The sequence below is a fragment of the Periplaneta americana genome, chromosome 15 (genome assembly GCF_040183065.1).
Source record: "Periplaneta americana isolate PAMFEO1 chromosome 15, P.americana_PAMFEO1_priV1, whole genome shotgun sequence".
Taxonomy (NCBI): Eukaryota; Metazoa; Arthropoda; class Insecta; order Blattodea; family Blattidae; genus Periplaneta; species Periplaneta americana.
Genome location: NC_091131.1, coordinates 66,597,045 through 66,619,748, shown reverse-complemented (window position 1 = coordinate 66,619,748; position 22,704 = coordinate 66,597,045). Strand labels below are relative to the sequence as shown.

The following is a 22,704-nucleotide window of genomic DNA, read 5'->3' as shown; positions in this document are numbered from 1 at the left end:
TAACATTAGACGAAACATATACTGCAGTTATACTATTCTTTTCTATATCTAAATTATTATTGACTTGCTTTGACTTAAACCTCTTCTCAAATACTGTTTCTTTAATAAATTTGAAAGCTTAGTTAATGATATTTGTATTAGATAACATACCCAGTCTAATTCCTACGTCAGTGTGGAAATATAATAGTTTTACTATTTTTTCTATATTTAAATTATTATTGACTTAAATCACATCTCAAATACCATTTCTTTAATTCATTTGAAAGCTTAGTCAATGATATTTTATTAGGTAACATACTCATTCTAATTCGTTACGTCAGTGTGGAAATGCAATATTTTCACAAAAGTTATGGGAATGAGCTCAAACTGGGGACCGTAGACTGCATGTAAACCTAACATCAACTATAATCATAGGCGTAACGTTATTTTTCACTTGCTCTAGAAGTTAGCTTAGTGAAAGTCGTTTATAAAATACAGATCCATCGCTATACGGAAATTAAGACGGCAGTTCAATATTTTGCTCATACATAACCTCAAATTATCAACATCTCATATTTACTACTACTTTACGATGAGAGAATTCTCATAACATATATTTCTCATCTTTAATTTATGTATAGAGTAAACAATTATTTCATAATTTGACTATGTCCAAATATAATAATCCTACGCCCTGCTATGAGTAATCACCGTCTTTTACTTGTTGGTTAAAAGATACTTAACAGCAGAAAGTTGCAAAGTGCCAAGATTAAAAGAAAGTGATATTTCACTAGAATTGTGCAAATTGCCAAGGGGCATTACATATCAACAGGGCTAGATCCATTAGAAGATTGTAGAGTGTTATGAAGATCACCAAAATATGGCAGTGGAGCAAAGTTACCAGGGCTCTCTCGTAAAAGGTGCAATGTGCCATTCGTTTTGATTTCTCTCCGTTATTTATTTGTCGTGTTAATAGTGAAGTTATGACAAAAGACATGATTGATTATATACCGTGGTGTTTTCTAGAAACAAGAAGATCAGCGTAGGTAAATCTTATATACAATATAATACGTAGGTAATGTAGAGCTATGAATAAAATATAAACATAATGTATTACCTCTAGACGACACAGTTGGTTTGTTTAAATTTCTCAATTTCTAGTGTTAAAATGGAAAAAAATATCATTAAATTAGCACGTTTTTCTTTATTGTAAGTGGTATGAAAATGAAGAATAAAATGCAGTGAACTGACTCACGGTTAGAATATAGCTTTATTATGACCAAGATTATTCATCACGTTCAACATTTCTGTTAGGACTCTTCAAGCCATGGTTTTTCTGAACCGACGCATGCGACGTGCGAGGTGCGAGGCCCGCCTCGCACAAATCCGGACTACACGAGAGATAGTGAGTGGTTTCTATAACTGCGAGATGCGAGGTCTGCGCACCTCGCAGCAATAGAAACCATTCACTATCTCATGTAGTCCGGATTTGTGCGAGGCAGGCCTCGCACTTCGCACGTCGCATGCGTAGTTCAGAAAAAACCAAGGCTTTACTGTCATACCAGTACAACGACGTCAACATAGAACGTATGATAATTAGGATGAAAGTCGGCGATATTCAGTTCCAAGTGCTGAGGGTGATTTGCTTCCAGTCTACCACTTTAATGGAAGTATTTCCAGAAATTAACAGATATGTGGATAATAAATGGATCATAGTACTTACGAAATGTTTATGGGACTTAACATCTTTCATAAATTGTGAAGTTTGTTTGTCTCTCGGTGTGTTAGTTTTAGTAGTATCATCAAACTATTTATAAAGATTGATGAAAAGTTGTCGTAAGTACTATCAATTTAATTCTAAAAAATATATGAAGAGTTCGCGGGAAAAAAGATGAATGTCACATTTCTGTTAAGGATTAGATAATGATCTAATTGAGTCTATAACTGCAAGATGTAGTGCTGTTTCTATAGAAAATAAAGGAAAGGATTACTGTATTTGTGATGATAATTCACCTTTTTACCATTTTTCATAAGAACAACACTAAATTTCGTAGTGATTCATTGAATTAGATAATGACATCAATCTTAACAAAACTGTGACATTCATCGTTTTTCCCGCGGACTCTTCATATTCTTAAAATTGTTCGAGATCGAAAGTTCTTTATTTAATAAAATATTGTTCATAAATTTTGCACGTCGCACCTTTCTACTGTTAAGTATCCAATTATGATAGTGACTTTACATTTCATGAAAAATTCAGAACATTGTGGCTTTTCTTATCTTCTAAATGACTAGATCTTAGATGTGTAGCAATTACATTACTCTTCTACTGGGTGAACAGTATAGAGCAGAACAGTTTCACGGTTCGCGCGACCTTGAGTGCCCCACCTCCGCGCGCATAGCCGGCCTGCCGTGAAACCCGTTCTGTTCTATACTGTTCACCCTACTTTACGAATAGCAGTTATATAGGCTGTGCATATGATTGTGTTGTGTTGGTAATGTTTATACCTAAATGCAAGATTCTATCTGAGTAAACCAAAAGTACCTGGTACGAGGAAAACTGGTCTTGAAGTTGATTTTAATTGGTACCATAGTTACATTTCGATATGCAAATTAGTAGTGTCATATCTAGAAACGAAGCAAATATAACTTATTATGTATTAAATACTAGATTTACTCGTAATGGATTTACTTTTATAGTATATAAATATACCTCTAGCTATTGATAAGGTTGCACATTTTCCTTAGCAGAAAAAAACATTATATATAATATATACAGGGACAACATTTTATTTTTACTTCAATTTTTATTGTATCTGAGTTTTTTAATGTACTTCACTCCCACCCCCTCTATCAGTAAACTTCCAACAGTTTTCAACACAGAACCAAGGCCGCGTATACATTCAAAGTCGCCTTACGGTCATAGTAAACACAAACAGTACTGAACTAGTGAGTATAGTACGTTCCAGAAATATGTTCGCGTTTTCCAGTGACGAAAGAGCTTTCAATATTGTATCATATTCTCGCACAGATATTGTCGTCCGTTTGCCTATGTCGCATCCCGGATTCCCCCAACTGCTTCTGCTTTACCCTCTGTAAAGACTACTGGCTGGGCTGTCTTAGCTCTTTTCTGAAAACATTAATTTCTGTTAGGAATTGGACGTCTACGTAATAATATACAACTGTTTAAAATAACTTAAATAAAAGGGTCTCGTTAATTGTCACGTGATTTCCCTCCTTTCTACGATCCTGCGACAAAACCACTTGGACAGTAGATAGCATGACTGAGTAATTTTATCTTTTCGGATCGGGCAGAAGTGAAGATTGAATTTACAGTATCGTACGTAAGGTAATCTTTTATAGAGCAAGTACAGAATTATTTCAACATGAGTTACTAGTACGAAAGACAAAACTGGTAATTTAAATTAGGTACAATAGTCGATAGTGTGATAATATGCAAAAAAGAACTGAAGCCTGTATCGAAATGAACGGCCACCATTTTCAAAATTGTGTTTAAATATCCATATTTTTATGATTATTTTTCAATTTAACTTCATTCTCTATATTGTATGCTAATGTTCTGCAGACATTATAATGTATACTGCATAATGAATACGTCCGAATGGATAGCTCAGTTCGTGAGTAAAAACACTTAGGCTATTGTTAATACAATACTGCATTTTGATTAAAGAAAAACCTAATAAAATCATCAAACTCAAAATCGCGATATTTCCTAGTTTACGTAAAATGGATGAATTACTTTTCTTCCCTCCTATACCTAGTAAAGTGATCTGTACATATTTTACGCCAGTATCATCGAACTCTAGTCGTGGAAAGGGGTAGCAAACGGTGTTTCCGGTTCTAAAGGTATAGCCAGGTTAATATTAGAAATGTTAGTAAAAATAAAATGATGTCCCTGTATAAGGTCACCAAAAGATGGCAGTGGTGAAAAATTTATATATATATATATATATATATATACACACACACACACACACATATATATATGTATATTTTTTGTCTCCTAAGGAAAATGTGCACCCTTATCAGTAGCTATAGGTTGCAAGGTATAAGTCTACCTACTAGCTGTGTGATTGTTTTGTATTCACTATAACTGTATAAGGTGGATAATAATAGATATACGGAAAATTAAGTGATTTAATAATTAGACTTATGAAGTAATAAGAATATTTTATTTAACGACGATTTCAACTGTAGAATATATTCAGTGTCAGAATTCCATAGACAAAGAAGACCGACAAATTTCACCTAGAGTCATCTATCAAGGACAAGTTTTTTATGAATATTAATTCTACGTAAGACACGAACCTCCTAACTTTCTTTCTCCCCGAAAGAAGCCATGCTAAGGAAATTATGGTCTTTTAAAATCCATGACCCTTTTCCAGGTTTGAATCCGCGAACCTCTGGTCCAAAGGTAATATGGTTTCTTGGGGAAAGAATGGCTTAGGAGACAGCGGTTGAGAGAAGGTCATCATAATATGTCCACGACTGTATCCAAGAGCAATGTGTGCTGGGGACAAAACGTAAGTGCAACAGGTCACATGACCCTTCACTATGGCTCACTCAAAGTGTATTGTACTCGTACATGTCTATTACCACTTGAATATTGCAGAACTCGAGAATACAACCAATAGAGTGATCGCACAGGATTGTAGCTGTTCTCTATACCAAGATATTACGGAAAGTGGCCGCGCGGTACGTCTAATTTTATACGCAATTTCAGCGCCCTTGTGTCCATAGCGAAGGGAAGTGGGGTCATTGGGCGTGGTCACACAAGTTACATTTGTTCGTGGCCTAACTACTAATAACACTAGAATTCGACTGTGGGTCATAGTCTTGTTACAGAAAGCATTTCAAATTCTGCTATTTTTTTGTTTCACCACGGATTCCGAGTGCCAATACTCGGTGCACGAAAGAACGTCATCTACGTCAAAAAAAGTAAAGTAAGTTATAGCCTACTAGATTGTATTTTCATGAATTGTAAAATGAAATTAAACATTCATGGAACGAGTGCATAGTATTCTCGCACGTAGGCCTCTTGAGTAGGCCTCTTGTACTACAAGGAATGGAATGATGTGCGAATTCTAAAGCCCCTCGCTACAGATTTCCCTGCAGGTTGCCTCCGAACTCCCCCTACTGCCTGCAGAATCCCTTTAACTTTCCATGTAGACCTAACCGTGGCCCCTCAACCCCGGTTCCACGAGCTACCATGAGACCCAAGAGAGAGCACACAGTGCATAGCATTATCATCAGGAACTAATGACCACATTAGTCCAAGTTCGATTGTGGCCCCCAGCCGAATCTACATCGGATGCAAGCCCAAAATATGGGAAAGAAACGGAGATGATGATGATGACGATGATGATGACGACGACGACGACGACGACGATGATGATGATGATGATGATGATGATGATGATTATGATGAAAGAGAGAAAGTGTAATTATGATGGAGAAATGAGTGTGAGATCCAATGTCGAAAGTTTCCCAGCAATTCTACTTCAATTCGTTGAGGGAAAACCTCGGTAAAAGCCTCAACCAGGTAACTTGTCACAACCAAGATTTAAACACGGGTCCACTCGTTTCACGGTCGGACATGCTAACCGTTACTCCACAGCGGTGGACTATTGCCTGCACTATTACAACAATAACATGAGCACGTTAATGATTGCATAATAGTAATTTTTCATAACGGTCGTTATAATATTACATTTAGCTTGTTATATAGAGTATCTACACCGAAATGCCCAATTTTTTTTCTTGCTCCCAAATAAGGATAAGGTGATTTTATTCACAAATATAAATCGTATGAGGTATTAAGTTTGTAACAAAAATATTAAACTTTCATATAAGACCCTGTAGTGGCACGAGGCCAGCTGCCCGATGTCAGGAGAACGTGGAGTCCAATTCAGGGGTCCATCTCATCCTATCCAAAGCCCTGGGAATACGCTCCGCACATCCAGTGGTCAGTGGGGTGGAGCACCATCTTGTTGAAACTACAACCTGGGGAAAGGCTTACATCTGCAGAATGTCCAGATAGGTCGTTCTTGTGACAGTCTTCTCTGATCATGTTCCTCCGTGTCCGGATTGTGGGAATCATTGGTACCATTCCTCCGGACTTGGACGGAAATCGAATACAGACTAGACATCCTTCGTGTCAACGCAGGAGCTAACGTGGAAATGTGTGTTTTTTGTTACAAACTTAATATCTCATACGAATTATATTTGCGAATAAAATTCCTTTATCTTTATTTCTTTGGTATTGAGAGCAAAATAAAAATAGGAAATTCATCACTCTCGGCCGGATCCCCGAATCTGGGATCCAGTGGCTAGCATGGTAGCCGCAAAATCATTGAGAGCCGCGTTAGTGGCTCAGGTGTTAGCGCACTAATCTTCTATGCAGGGGCCAAGATTTGATTCTCGGCCAGGTCGTGCTGGAATTTGTGGTGGACAAAGAGCACGTTGCAGAGGGTTTTTCTCGGGGTACTCCCGTTTCCCTCTTCACCTCCCTCTAATTTTATCTATCATTCACAATAGTAAAAATAGGTTAGGGTGAAGTCTTGCGGGTAGTACGGGTTTCTGATGCTGATATAGGAAGGGCTTGGGACTCCGGGCCCTGGGGCTTATAAGGCTATTCGCATTACGAACGGGACATGACTCTATCAGGGGCTGAGACAGAATGGCCCACCTGTCAGCGCCGGATTCATGAAAGCCATCCAAGCTACCTGTCGGACTTGGACAAGCATCTTAGACGATTGTCCGCAGAGATGGCTATGCTAGATAATGCTATCTAAAACTCTATCCCTACGGCATGAAACATGTTTACACATTACGCGATCTGCAGAAATGGATCACATTTACTCTTCATATTACAGCTGCGACAGAAAAACCACATGGATATAGTGTTCAAGCAAGATGGCGCACCACCTCATTGAGGAGAAGTAGTTCGTAATTTTCTGAATAACATTAGACATCAGTTGGTGCGGTTGTGGTCACATGGATATGGTGCTCCAGTAAAATGCCGCACCATCTCATTGAAGAGAAGCAGTTCGTGATTTTCTAAATAACATTAGACATCAATTGGTGCGGTTGTGGTCACATGGATGCGGTGCTACAGTAAAATGCCGCACCATCTCATTGAGGAGAAGCAGTTCTTGATTTTCTAAATAACATTAGATCAATTGGTGCGGTTGTGGTCACATGGATGCGGCGCTACAGTAAAATGGCGCACCATTTCATTGAGGAGAAGCAGTTCGTGATTTTCTAAATAACATTAGACATCAATTAGTGCGGTTGTGGTCACATGGATGCGGCGCTACAGTAAAATGGCGCACCATCTCATTGAGGAGAAGCAGTTCGTGATTTTCTAAATAACATTAGACATCAATTGGTGCGGTTGTGGTCACATGGATGCGGCGCTACAGTAAAATGGCGCACCATCTCATTGAGGAGAAGCAGTTCGTGATTTTCTAAATAACATTAGACATCAATTAGTGCGGTTTGTGGTCACATGGATGCGGCGCTACAGTAAAATGGCGCACCATCTCATTGAGGAGAAGCAGTTCGTGATTTTCTAAATAACATTAGACATCAATTAGTGCGGTTGTGGCCACATGGATGCGGTGCTCCAGTAAAAAGGCGCACCATCTCATTGAGGAGAAGCAGTTCGTGATTTTCTAAATAACATTAGACATCAATTAGTGCGGTTGTGGTCACATGGATATGGTGCTCCAGTAAAATGGCACACACCTCATTGAGGAGAAGCAGTTCGTAATTCGCTGAATAATATTAGACATCAATTGGTGCGGTTGTGGTCACATGGATATGGTGCTCCAGCAAAATGGCGCACCACCTCATTGTGGAGAAGCAGTTCGTGATTTTCTTAATAATATTAGACAACAATTGGTGCGGTTGTGGTCACATGGATACGGTGCTCTAGCAAAATGGCGCACAACCTTATTGAGGAGAAACAGTTCATGATTTTATGAATAACATTAAACATCAACTGATGGGATTGTGGTGGGCCAATCATGTGATCTCCATATTCTCCAAATCTGACACTACCAGATTTATTTGTCTGAGGTTTTGTTAGGAAAGGTATCTATGCACAGCAACCCAGGGATATTGATGATGTGGAAGCAAAACGTTTCTCAGATATGAAAAGATTACCCTGAGATCACACGTGAGAGGGATTAGTCTCACAATATGAATTACGTTGTGTACACAGTGAGGGGCACGTTGAGGTGTAATATTGTCTAAACTCTCATCCTGGAATATTATTACAGGTTATTGAAAAATTAATAATAATCGGTCTCATTTTACAGCGCTTTTATTTGATGTCTTCCCAAACGGATCACTCTGTATTTTAATATTCGTATTATTATTCAATGCCTAATTATAAAAACAATGCCACAAACGTTACGTTACTCACATAGCTATTTTTTTTAATTTGTGAGAAAATTATGCAAATAAGCCGTAAAATTTATCTTGTCTTACGTAATGGATTATAATTATCGTAAAGAATAATTTTTGTCTATAATATAAGAAGCGAAAGTTATCCTCCTATTTAAGTACTTATTAAATGCTTTAATTTATATAGATCTACTGTGTATTTCTGAATAGTGGTTCAAAGAAAAAAACTATATGCCTAAAATCTATAAATAATTATCACTCGAAATTTTATAGAGGAACTGAATTGTTGGGAAAACCATAAAACTTATGAGAAAGTACGTGTTATCTATCCTGGCACTCATTTTATATCCATTTACATCCTTTGATTTTACATGAAAGGGAGGTTCTACGTATGATAATGTATCTCATATTCAATTTACTTCACAAAGGCAGAGGCTCAGGAGATGAAAATCTCGTCCCGGAAATATCCACAAAGCTGGAGACTGGATTTATTCGATCGAGAATTACGTCATTGCTCTCTATGTTGCCATATTCATGTTACAGTGCATTGATTATAAATTGCTAGATGCAATGTGGTCAGAATGTAATTATAACAAAGATTAAATTACCTTCCTCGTATGAAGGTATAGATGAAATAGGTTGCCAGCACAGCTCTTTCCTCATGTTTTATAATAATGTATAATGTAATATTTATAATAAGCTTAATATAATGTAATATAGCATCCTGTATTTATAACATGCACTTCGTCTGTTTATTTAGATGACAAAGCCAGCCGCAAAAGCATAACAAATATCATCGAGTTTGAATGAAAATACAATATAGCATACACGATACCAAGCACAGGAAGACAAACCAAGCTAAGCATATTAATCCGTGTTCGCTTTTATTATTATTATTATTATTATTATTATTATTATTACTATTACTTACTTACTTACTTACAAATGGCTTTTAAGGAACCCGAAGGTTCATTGCCGCCCTCACATAAGCCCGCCAGCGGTCCCTATCCTGTGCAAGATTAATCCAGTCTCTATCATCATATCCCACCTCCCTCAAATCCATTTTAATATTATCCTCCCATCTACGTCTCGGCCTCCCTAAAGGTCTTTTTCCCTCCGGTCTCCCAACTAACACTCTATATGCATTTCTGGATTCGCCCATACGTGCTACATGCCCTGCCCATCTCAAACGTCTGGATTTCAAGTTCCTAATTATGTCAGGTGAAGAATACAATGCGTGCAGTTCTGTGTTGTGTAACTTTCTCCATTCTCCTGTAACTTCATCCCGCTTAGCCCCAAATATTTTCCTAAGCACCTTATTCTCAAACACCCTTAACCTATGTTCCTCTCTCAGAGTGAGAGTCCAAGTTTCACAGCCATATAGAACAACCGGTAATATGACTGTTTTATAAATTCTAACTTTCAGATTTTTGGACAGCAGACTGGATGATAAGAGCTTCTCAACCGAATAATAACAGGCATTTCCCATATTTATTCTGCGTTTAATTTCCTCCCGAGTGTCATTTACATTTGTTACTGTTGCTCCAAGATATTTGAATTTTTCCACCTCTTCGAAGGATAAATCTCCAATATTTATATTTCCATTTCGTACAATATTCCCGTCACGAGACATAATCATATACTTTGTCTTTTCGGGATTTACTTCCAAACCGATCGCTTTACTTGCTTCAAGTAAAATTTCCGTGTTTTCCCTAACCGTTTGTGTATTTTCTCCTAACATATTCACGTCATCTGCATAGACAAGAAGCTGATGTAGCCCGTTCAATTCCAAACCCTGCCTGTTATCCTGAACTTTCCTAATGGCATATTCTAAAGCGAAGTTAAAAAGTAAAGGTGATAGTGCATCTCCCTGCTTTAGCCCGCAGTGAATTGGAAAAGGATCAGATAGAAACTGACCTATACGGACTCTGCTGTATGTTTCACTGAGACACATTTTAATTAATCGAACTAGTTTCTTGGGAATACCAAATTCAATAAGAATATCATATAATACTTCCCTCTTAACCGAGTCATATGCCTTTTTGAAATCTATGAATAACTGATGTACTGTACCCTTATACTCCCATTTTTTCTCCATTATCTGCCGAATACAAAAAATCTGATCAATAGTCGATCTATTACGCCGAAAACCGCACTGATGATCCCCAATAATTTCATCTACGTACGGAGTTAATCTCCTCAAAAGAATATTGGACAAAATTTTGTACGACGTCAACAAAAGTGATATTCCTCGAAAGTTACCACAGTTCGTTTTGTCCCCCTTTTTAAAAATAGGTACAATTATGGACTCCTTCCATTGTTCTGGTACAATTTCCTTTTCCCAAATAGCAAGTACAAGTTTATAAATTTCGCTATATAATGCACTTCCACCCTCTTGTATTAATTCTGCTGGAATTTGATCGATACCTGGAGACTTGTACTTTTTCAGATTTTCTATCGCAATTTCGACTTCTGAAATCGTGGGTTCGGGTATAAATGGCTCAGCAGTTTGTATTTCAATATCGTCCCGATCATTTCTATTTGGCCTATGTACATTTAGTAGTTGCGCAAAATAGTTTTTCCATCTGTTTAGGATTGATGAAGAGTCTGCAAGCAAGTCACCATTCTCATCCTTGATCACGTTTACCCTTGACTGATATCCGTTCTTAAATTCCTTTATACCCTTATATAAATCTCGAATGTTTTTATTCTTACTATTTGTTTCTACCTCATTCAGTTTTTCCTTCAAGTAACCTCTCTTTTTATTCCTAAGTGTACGACTTGCTTCCCGTCTTTCATTGAAATAATTATCTCTATTCTCCTCAACTGGATCCTGTAAGAATTTCAATTTTGCCTGTTTCCTTCTTTCTACTACCATGCAACAATCTTCATCAAACCACGGTTTCTTTTTCTTAGTTTCATAATAACCTATGCTCTGCTCAGCTGCAATTTTGATACTATCTCTGATATTTTCCCACACGCTATTAACATCTAATTCTTTCTCAACTTCGTCGGAACTTTCTAAAGTGGCAAACCTATTCGAAATTTCGACCTGATAATTTTGCTTAGCTTCCTCGTCCTTTAATTTCAAAATATTGAATTTAGTAATATTAACTTGTTGCTCTACTCGCTTGGCTACTGATAATCTTTCTCTTAATTCTCCAATCACCAAATAATGGTCAGAATTACAGTCTGCACCTCTGAAAGTTCGAATATCTACTATACTAGTATGTCTCCGTTTATCTATCAAGACGTGATCTATTTGGTTGTGTGTCAATCCATCTGGAGAAGTCCAAGTATATTTATGTATATCCTTATGGGGGAATGTTGTACTTTTGACAATTAAATTTTTCGATGTGGCAAAGTTGACTAATCTAACTCCATTGTCACTACTAATTGCGTGTAGGCTCTCTTTTCCAATAGTTGGTCTAAAAATATCCTCCCGTCCTACTTTAGCGTTGAAATCCCCCAATAAAATTTTCATATGATATCTAGGGAACTGATCAAAAGTATGTTCCAATTCCTCATAGAAGCTATCCTTTATATAGTCGTCTTTCTCTTCTGTAGGGGCGTGAGCATTTATAACTATGATGTCGCACCATCTACCCTTAAGTACTAAATATGATAACCTGTCACTGATAAATTCGACCTTTTTTACTGCTGATTTTATTCTTTTATGTACAAAGAATCCTGTTCCTAATTGGTGATTATTGTTTCCTTCCCCATAATACAACAAGTAATCTCCTATTTGTGATATGCCATTCCCATCTAACCTAACCTCTTGTACTCCCACAAAGTCTATTCTATATCTAGCTAGTTCTTTTGCTACTAATGTTACCCCTCCTGTTCTATAAAGACTAGTTACGTTCCAAGTGCCAAATCTCAAAACCTTATTCCTTTGCTGTGGTCGTGCCAGAGAATCAGTCCTATTCCGAGGCTTACTGTAGGAATTCGTAACAAGCTGTTTTTTACGGTGATGGGTTGTTAGCCCTTCGCCCAACCCCCAAGCTGGAGGACCACCCCTTATCGGCTGTCCACGACTGCTTATTCAATATATTCGCAGCTACTATTACTATTAGGAGAAAATCCACAAACGATTAGGGAAAACGCAGAAATTCTAGTTGAAGCAAGTAAAGCGATAGGGTTGGAAGTAAATCCCGAAAAGACTAAGTATATGGTTATGTCTCGTGACCAGAATATTGTACGAAATGGAAATATAAAAATTGGAGATTTATCTTTTGAAGAGGTGGAGAAATTCAAATATCTTGGAGCAACAGTAACAAATATAAATGACACTCGGGAGGAAATTAAACGCAGACTAAATATGGGAAATGCGTGTTATTATTCGGTTGAGAATCTTTTGTCATCTAGTCTGCTGTCAAAAAATCTGAAAGTTAGAATTTATAAAACAGTTATATTACCGGTTGTTCTGTATGGTTGTGAAACTTGGACTCTCACTTTGAGAGAGGAACAGAGATTAAGGGTGTTTGAGAATAAGGTTCTTAGGAAAATATTTGAGGCTAAGAGGGATGACGTTACAGGAGAATGGAGAAAGTTACACAACGCAGAGCTGCACGCATTGTATTCTTCACCTGACATAATTAGGAACTTGAAATCCAGACGTTTGAGATGGGCAGGACATGTAGCACGTATGGGCGAATCCAGGAATGCATATAGAGTGTTAGTTGGGGGGCCGAAGGGAAAAAGACCTTTGGGGAGGCCGAGACGTAGGTGGGAAGATATTATTAAAATGGATTTGAGGGAGGTGGGATATGATGGTAGAGACTGGATTAAACTTGCTCAGGATAGGGGCGAATGGCGGGCTTATGTGAGGGCGGCAATGAACCTTCGGGTTCCTTAAAAGCCAGTAAGTAAGTAAGTAAGTAAGTATTATTATTATTATTATTATTATTATTATTATTATTATTATTATTATTATTATTATTATTAGGGTGCAAATTAAAGGAGGGTGGGGATTTTCCCCCTTTTGGAAAGTTATCCCCCTCTCATAAATTCATAGTAACATCCCTGCCAGGGATAACTTCTATCCCCCTCACAAAATATAATTGTTTTAATACGAGTGTAAAGTAAGCAAAGAATATAATAATGATGTATTATCATCACCGGCAAGCTGACAACAATCAATAACTTAAGAATTACACATCTTATCTTCAGCCTGCTCATGGATATAATTATTATTATGATCAAGATGCAACACAAGCAACTCAGTGCGACCAAGCGTTGAGCCGTAAAAGTGTGATCCAGTCATGGTACACAGGTGTACTTTGTTATTCCAACTTGCAATGTTTAAATGTCTTCACAGTAATGTCAAGAACAGCAATAATAATAATAATAATAATAATAATAATAATAATAATAATAATAATTTTATGTAGGTATTCTGTATCTCGGATTCTATACCTCCTACATCAGAAATCTTAGTGCGCACCCTGATTATTATGTATTCGCGATGAATGTACAGTAATTTATATTATTTAAAAAATAGTGGATCGAGTATTTTAATTTAATTAAAGTTTCATTTTTACTTATATTATCAAAATATGTTATATAATGTGAGTCACGCGAGAGCAAAATTTAAATGTCACAATATGTACTCATTTTTCCCATTTCATTGATTCATTACTGCTGATGACACTGCTACTACCACTCCACGTGTTACTGCTACTACTTACACGACACCTCTGTACTGGTTGCATGATCGCTCACCTCTGCTGATGGACTTCTATGGCTGTCGCGCCACGGATTACTGCAGGTGTTACTGCTACTACTACTTTTACAGCTATAGTATAATTTTAAAATTTAGAATCTAGCTTTGTTGCTACTCGCTGTTCTTTGATGGCATCCTGTGAGTGTATTTGTAAAAAAAAAAGAGTTTAAAAATTTAGTTTGCTCAGAATCTGTTCCATTCCCTGAGCTTTGATGCGAGCTAGAGGAATGAATTTGGATTTGCTAAGGCGACTTCGTTGGTTTCACTTCTGGAAGCAGGTGCTATCTAGCGGAAGACAAAAAAAGCTTCAGTAACGATTTATACACGATAGATGGCCAATGACCAGTAACAATGGATTAGCTTACCGCGCATGTGATAAGTAGTGAATTACTCAGAAATTTAATTTTAGTGTTTAAAATGTTCATGGAATCTTTATCATCGTATAAGTAAAATGTTTGATTCACATCTTATATTATTTGCTTTTTCGCTTACCACATTTGTACACAATAATCTGATTTTATCATACTGAAGACCTATCTTTCCAAAGGGGTTAAGCGCCAAAATCAAGTTTCTGACATATTGATTAAAACCACACTGTCAAATGCATCACTATCTTTCAGCGTACGAATGAGTCACTTACAGTTGAGATACGACAGAGCCCATTTAGTATGTTATGCTCATATGGATGTACGTACACCCTTTGACACGGAAATAGGTCGCTGTTCAGAGATAAACTCCCACCTTGGAATAGTTCGGAAATCATCGTGTGTGATATGTTTACACGCGTGCGTTTTACATGGAGAGTTTCGAAACCCGGTCTTTGTAATGAGAAGATAAAGATCTATCGCTAAGCCATAAAGGCTTCGTAGAGAATATATCGTTTCGTGACATACAGATACGTGACTTCACCGTCGGACCTCGATGTTTAATATTTTCCCGTGTGAATCTCAAATCTCACTTTAACCAGAACGACACAGAAAAATTCACGCTACAGGAGAGCGACCATTTTCTATGTCAAGGTGTGTACCTCCCTTAGATTGAATAAAATGAAATTCGAAAAATTGGCACTTTGCCCCTTTGAAAAGATAGTTCTTCAATTGTAATATATAGGCTATTTAACACAATATAACACATTTTACTCATTTATGCTAAGCCATCGAGTTAAAATAACAAAGTCTCTGAATTATGTACTATCTACACAGGAAGTTAGTAAAGGGGCATATGAAAAGCAAACGCAACCAACTTGTAACATGTACGCAATATTTGAAGTCTTGATTTACTGTAAATCGATCTCCTGGTGTATTTCTGTTAATAATTAAATATGAATAAATAGTTGTAGTAGTAGTAGTGGTGGTGATGGTGGTAGAAGTAGAAGAAGAAATAAATGGTTTAATAAATTGCTGATTAATATAACTTCTTCTTAGAACTATATTCACTCACAATGCCTGACAAAACTGTCAGACAGTATTTATTATGACGTGTTCGTTATAAGTCACTCCTTCAGACGCTCTCATTAAATTCTAAATACAATGATGATGAAACCTTATTTTATATTATATCTAGTATCTAGTGTTGCGTTTTAATTGGTAATGGGGAACGAGTGTATTTTTTTCTGAACGCATTAAAAATCAAGCAGCTTCATTATGATAGTAAGTTCGGAAAACTAAAGCGATTTTTAAGCCAATGAATATAAACAATTATGAGTTAAGAGAGGTTAATTTAACGTCTTGTATATATACAAAATGCGTTAGAAAATGTCCCTGATTTTATTTCACAAGTAGCTCTACAGCAACAGTAAGTATGATTACAGTCCAACATTGTTGTAGATTAGGTGATGTTTCAGACGTTAAATCACTTCACTTGCTGTACTTTTCTGCAGTCCAAACAGGTAATGAAACGCTAATGACTGATTTCAAATCTTCTTCTTCTCGTCATCACACATATTCGAACACCACACTGTTAATAATAGAATTTCTATTATTCCAAATGGGGTTTAAAATATTTTTGACATACTAAAATTTCAAGTTCAATCGAAGTGTGAATTGCAAGACAGGTGTTGAGGTCTCCTCAGTCAATTGAACATCTGACGGCTCGACCTGCAGGAAGAGAGATAAAAAATGTTAAAACATGTAGCAGGCTACTTTACTGAAGTCCCGCGCCATAGCGTGGTGGTCTAAGGCATTATGCTTGGACTCGCGTTATGAAATGAGCGCTAGTTCGTCTCCTCATGGGGAAGGAATGTTTCATAAAATTTCTGCCAACCCAGCATCGTGATGCATTTTGGGAGCTACGCTGGATAGCAAAATCCGGTTTAGAAAACCAGCTATGACGGCTGGGAGATCATCCTACTAATCACACGACACCTCTGTACTGATTGCATGATCGTTCACCTCTGCTGAGGCATGTGGATGTGAGGCCAGCGTCAGCTGGTCGGTCATGGTCTTCCATGGCTGTCGCGCCAAGGATTCCTACTGCTGCTCAAGATTAAGTCACCTAAGGGTTACAGGCATTGCATGAGGCGCGAGATGCTACCTCTCTCCTCCGAGTCCCATCTAAGGAACCTCGTGAAAGGTCTTAAATGCCCATGTTCTTGAAGCCATTCAGGGTTATTTTGACAAAGAAAATGATGAAAATAAATGCTTAGACAATGTTATTTTCGATGAAGTTAAACTTAAAGAGTAAATAAAATTTAATAATACAACTTTAAAAGTTGATGGTTTTGTAATTCAATTAGAACAAGCAGAAGCTAAAGTTTTATCTTTCACCTCAGATGAAAGTCAGTCATATAAAAAGGTGTGGAAATGCCTTAGTGACAAGGTAGGAAATGTTATATGTTATATAACAAACCTAGAGAGAGAATTTGACCATTTTCAGATGCCGTCTACGTCATGAAGTGCGTGAGGAACAATTTTCATGGTAAGGGTGAGTCAGTTTAGGACAACGAACTGATTAATTATAATTTTCGTCGCCGAGTATACGAACTACTGGATTTGCTGGTTTAAAACTTTGCCACAACCTTATCTCTGCCCATCTAGACCCCTCCCATTTTATAAATTATTAAATAATTAAAAGCTACACCATAAAAGGGCATAATTATCACTAACATATCTCCTAAAACCACACGTTTATCACCAACATATTTCCTAAAACTACGTGTTTATCACTATCACCTAAAACTACGTCTTTACCACTACAGTAGAGCATCAATTATCCGAAACAATTGGGGACGGGGAATGTTCGGATAACCGATCATTTACGAAAACAGATTGTACCGGTGTCATAGGAGCAGTATGAAACAAAGAAACACTGATATTAAACACAAAACTGTACATACGGTATATATTTTGTATCACACGTCTTACAAATAGCACGGAGAACTAACTAGCCTAGCTTGACAAGTTCAAAATTGTCATTAAAGTAGCCTACAGTTTAGTAAAAGAAGTCCATTTTTTTTTTCAGAGCTGAGACTCGTTTTTTTGCCGCTAAATCTCGCAAACAGCGCTAGCAAAACTTCTACATGGCGACTGGAACGCTTTCGGTTAACCGATGTTTCGGTTGATCGGTATTCGGATAATCGATGCTCTACTGTATTTCTAAAAGCATGTTTTTGTGTTTATCACTATCTCACTAATAATAATAATAATAATAATAATAATAATAATAATAATAATAATAATAGATAAATTATGTTTTCCTGGCTTTTAGTTATTAATTAATATTTGAGGAGAAAAATTCGCTCCGGCGCCGTGGATCGAACCCGGGTCCTTGGTTCTACGTACCAAGCGCTCTGACCACTGAGCTACGCCGAATTCAATCCACAGCACCGGATCGAATCTTCCTTCTTCAGTGTTTCCCTTTGTGGCCTGACTCCAAGTTAGGCATATAGGCCTATGTTGATGTATATGTCTAGTGTCAACTGTCATTATACTAGGAGCGCACTCAGTTGAATGACTTATTTGGCCGGGATTCCGTAGTTATGAGGCACTGCTAGCTATGAGAATATTATGCATTTATTAATTTTCTCCTCAAATATTAATTGTCAACATTACAGAGATTATTCTGTAGGACAAATTAATAAATCCATAATATTTTAGTTATTAGTTCACACAATTACTGAACATTAAGCATGTTTACTCTTGTTGGAAAAAGCACTTTTAAAAGCAGAATTGATGATTGTCAATATCTTGCTCCAAGGAACTGAATTCTAAGGGAACTTCCTGAGCGTATGTCTAGTGTGTAAATCTACGAGTATAAATATTTAATCTCATACCTTCTCTTTGGAAGTCCGTAGTTACGCATAGGCCCTAATATAATTAAGTAATAGTCGCTGAGCAGGAAGGATTATAAGCCGTCACTCCATGTATAACTAAAACAACGAGAGAGAGATAATAGTAGGACGGATGAAATAATCTCTAACTACATCACTAAGTATCGTTTCACACGTTGCCACTCGTATGCTTCTCACTTCCAAAGCGTTAGTGCCACGGGGCCACTGTTTGTAAGATCCGACCACTGACACAGTAGCTCGTTTGCTCTGCAGAGTTTCATTTGACAAGGCAATAAAGCTGTTCAAACAATTCTGACAATAAAATTAACGAGCCGTGTTAATCAACTGTGTATTTAGACCACAGCAGGAACACTGGGAAGCGCTTCTGATGGCTCTGTGGATTTACGGAAAATTCTAAATGTAGATTTTGTGGAGTATAAAAAAGGACCATCTGACATGAAAGTCGTGAATGAGATTCATTAAGATTTAAAATATGACTTGTTTTATATCATAAGTTCGGGGTAAAAGATACCACCAAACAATGCTATCTGAATCTGATAAAGATTAAAAAAACTTTTGATGTTAAAAGGATGGACTGAGGACTAATCACATCTATCTCTAATTCTGTAACTGATAAGTTATTACAGCGATAGTGAAGGTTGATAAGAAGCGAATATGACGTGGTTGTTTTTTTTTACTATTAGGTACGGTCATGTAAAAGATTTTTTTAAGGAATACCCCGAAAAGCACCTGGGATAGTGAATCGTGAATAAATTAGTAAGAAGTGAACAAAAAGTTCTACCTATTGCCTTAAAATTATTATTATTATTTTACGTTTGTTAAATTTATGAACCGCCTTCGAAACATTGCTCTCTGTTTCTGACCCTTATCAGGTTGAGCAGAGGCAAGTTGTGGCAAAAGCAGTGAAGTTTCGCCACGACAACGGGAAGGTAAATCTTTAGATTCATTAGTATTCCACGTTACGAATGCTGCACAGGCTAACAAGCCTATCGCGGAAACCTCAGGAAAAAAGACAACTATTGTAAATCTGAATACTAACGTAGCCAGTCAAGTAAACATTTTCGAACGAAAATTGTTTAGTAAAATCTATACTAATAATAAATCTGTAGCCGAAATTTTTCTGGTAATTTTCGATTTTCCAAAAATAATTGGTCCTAACATATATAATTAACCACCCTGAAACCGAAAATCGCTTTTTTGAAATCTTTGTTTGTATGTCTGTCTGTCTGTCTGTCTGTATGTATGTTTCTTTACCTTTTCACGCGATAATGGCTGAATGGATTTCGATGAAAATTGGAATATAAATTAAGTTCGTTGTAACTTAGATTTTAGGCTATATAGCATTCAAAATACATTATTTAAAAGAGGGGTTATAAGGGGGCCTGAATTAAATAAATCGAAATATCTCGCTTATTATTGATTTTTGTGAAAAATGTTACGTAACAAAAGTTTCTTTAAAAATAATTTTCGATAAGTTTTATTCCTTGACAAATTTTGATAGGACTGATATTTAATGAGATAAATGAGTTTTAAAATTAAAATAACTGCCATCTAAGGCCGTGTAATGAATTAAAAAACAAATGACTTCGTCTATAAGGGGCCTTGGACAACAACAATCGAAAGCTATGAAAGATTGCCTACAGAGAATGTTTCTGTGTTTGTATGAAGTAATATCGGAAGCTAAATTAACCGATTTGTATAATTAATTATTATTTCACCATTGGAAAGTGTAATTTCTCTAGATGGACATAATGCTATAATGTTATTACAGTAACTTCTGATATAATATAATATAATATAATATAATATAATATAATATAATATAATATAATATAATATAATATAATATAATATAATATCGTCCCTCCTCTGGCAAACTAGCGAAAGTGAAAAATTAGCGACCCTGCACTTAAGGTCTATATTGCACTATTAAATAGTGGAATATAGACCTTAAGTGCAGGGTCGCTTATTTTTCACTTTCGCTAGTTTGCCAGAGGAGGGACGATATGTAATATTATATAATATAATTTAAGTTATTTGAAGGGTTCAGAACCATAGTGGGCCAAGCGCCATTTACTGAATACGTAGAAAACAAGGGTTAAAATTAAGTTATTACCATAATTCAATGGAAACCTATAACAAGTAAAATAAAATATACACATTAAATCAAAATGATGTCAATCTTCATTAAACTATGGCTGCATGTAATAAAAATTAAGAAACATGTTAAAGGAATAGTCATTGCACCAAATGAGTGCTCTCTGGACCAAAATGACCGCATTTTAATTATTTGGATGCAATTTAAATTAAGTAACATATTAAACGACTTATCCTTCTATCAAACACGAATGTTCCCTGGATCAAATGTCCTATTTTAATTATGTAATTACTTTATATTTATTTCTAACGGGTGCAGCGGAGCGCACGGGTACGGCTAGTTTCATAATATATCTTCAGGAAGGTAAACTTCATATAAAAATGTTTCTGTTAGCTCTGTTATGTAGTTTTATTGATGTATGCATGTGTTTCTGTACGAGAGAGAAAAAGGGGGAGATTGCTTTAAGTTATCCCCTATTATAATTTGTAGTAGACCTACAGTTCAAACCCTATACAACTCGGTTCGAAACATCGCGGATATGGGTGTAACACTGTAAGAAACATGCCCTCGAAAATACTTTCATTAAATGATCATATTCCGATACACTGTACCACGGTTAAGCTATAACGGGGGGAGGAGGTAAATGATGTCTCCCATAACCCGGTTATATGGGGATTCTATGGTTTTGCTTCCCCCCCCCCCAAGGAACTGGTTCTCTCTCCGCCTATGTTTAGGCAGACCTCAACTATAATAATATAATTATGATACTGCGACAATTGGGAATACAGTATTTCCAAAACATTAAAGATTAATGACTGAAAAACTGTTGGTGAAAACTGTTTCCATAGCTCATAACCAGGCTTCGAGACTTCGGACCCAATAGAGCTGTTCAGTGGGAAATCAGCATAACGGCGTACTGAGTATAGTGGTAAAGCGTACAGTGGGTGGGGGTACTGTAGAATGAATGCCAACAAATACGCAAAGGAAAACGCTCTGGATTTGAAGGTTCTGACGAATAATTTGGTTTTCATGCAAACTTATTTTCAAACTGTGTCTGAAACTATTACACGGTTAGAAAAGTCAGAGCAAGAGATGCCGGAAGCCCTCAAATTAATTGAGGAAATGACAGAGAATTAATGAGACACCAAGTACACCGGTTACTGAACGTGTAAAACAGAAGTGGAAATCAATTTTATGTAAAAATAACGGATATGGAACATTGTGTAATATAAACAGCAAATTAGTGGACATAGAGTCACCCGAGAATAAAGGACTGTCTCTTCGAGACTGCAATGATGTTAGGTTTTTTTCGTTTTGCTTCTATCTCGTCATGCGACATAGAGCGCAGCTTTTCACAGTACAAACTGTGTTTGGCAGATAACCGAAAAAGATTTACGTTTGAGATACTGAAAATTTATCTTTTAGTACATTGCAATTCGGTACTGTAACTGCACTTCCTAAAGACGACCAATAGGATAAATGAAGAAATTAAAGTTGCTACATGTTTATTTCCACCAATAACACTGTGTATAATTAAACAAAAATGCTTATAAACGACAGGAGAATAAATTCTCTTCACATTCTTTTGACATTGTGATTGTGTAATGTGTATTTACTTTCAGAATGTCCATATCTGTGTGTTTCCCCATACTACCGTACTCTACTCTAAATAGCAACGTTGTTAACTCAACACATCTCTACCTTTCGCTACCTGCAGCGAGTCAACAACCTATAGTACATGCACAGTAAACTTATTGTATCGGGTCCAAAGTCTCGAAGCCTGCTCATAACACTTAATAATTAATATTAATAAATAATAATAATAATAATAATAATAATAATAAATTTATAACACATGAATTCTGGCTTTACTTGCCTCCTCTCGGGTGCAGTGAGCTGTCGTAGGACTCGACGGCATGCGATCAGTGCCGTCTGCTGGATCTTCTGGCGACGAGTCCAGACCTTGAGCGCTCGCCGCATCTCATATAGCTCGGCCTTCTTGTGCACGTAGTCCATCACGTCGGGCACAGTGTTCGAGTAGTTGTCCATGAGAGTACGCACGTTGTCCAGACACGCTGCCGCCTTGTTCATCTCCATTTCCACCGTGTCTGCCTCGCGTGCCATAGCTCGCATTTGCTTGTTCTTGTTCGCCATCTCCTCTTGCAGCTCCGATAGATC

At 36.9% G+C, this 22,704-nt stretch overlaps 2 protein-coding genes across 2 annotated transcripts in view; one reads left to right on the top strand and one right to left on the bottom strand.

Annotated features, from left to right (window-relative positions):
- Positions 1–22,704, top strand: part of LOC138715066 (uncharacterized) — a 40,136-nt gene that overhangs the window by 380 nt on the left and 17,052 nt on the right. Inside the window, exon 2 of the mRNA XM_069847547.1 lies at positions 4,386–4,523. The gene's annotated coding sequence lies outside the window, so the exon portion shown is untranslated. The remainder of the gene's footprint in view (positions 1–4,385; positions 4,524–22,704) is intronic.
- LOC138715719 (cilia- and flagella-associated protein 263) overlaps positions 15,887–22,704 on the bottom strand; it is a 14,518-nt gene continuing 7,700 nt past the window's right edge. Inside the window, exons 4-5 of the mRNA XM_069848775.1 lie at positions 22,403–22,704; positions 15,887–16,236 (exon numbers count right to left, since the gene is read on the bottom strand). The exon at positions 22,403–22,704 is cut by the window's right edge and continues 68 nt beyond it. Of these exons, the coding sequence (XP_069704876.1) occupies positions 16,212–16,236; positions 22,403–22,704 (327 nt within the window). The 3' untranslated portion in view covers positions 15,887–16,211. The remainder of the gene's footprint in view (positions 16,237–22,402) is intronic.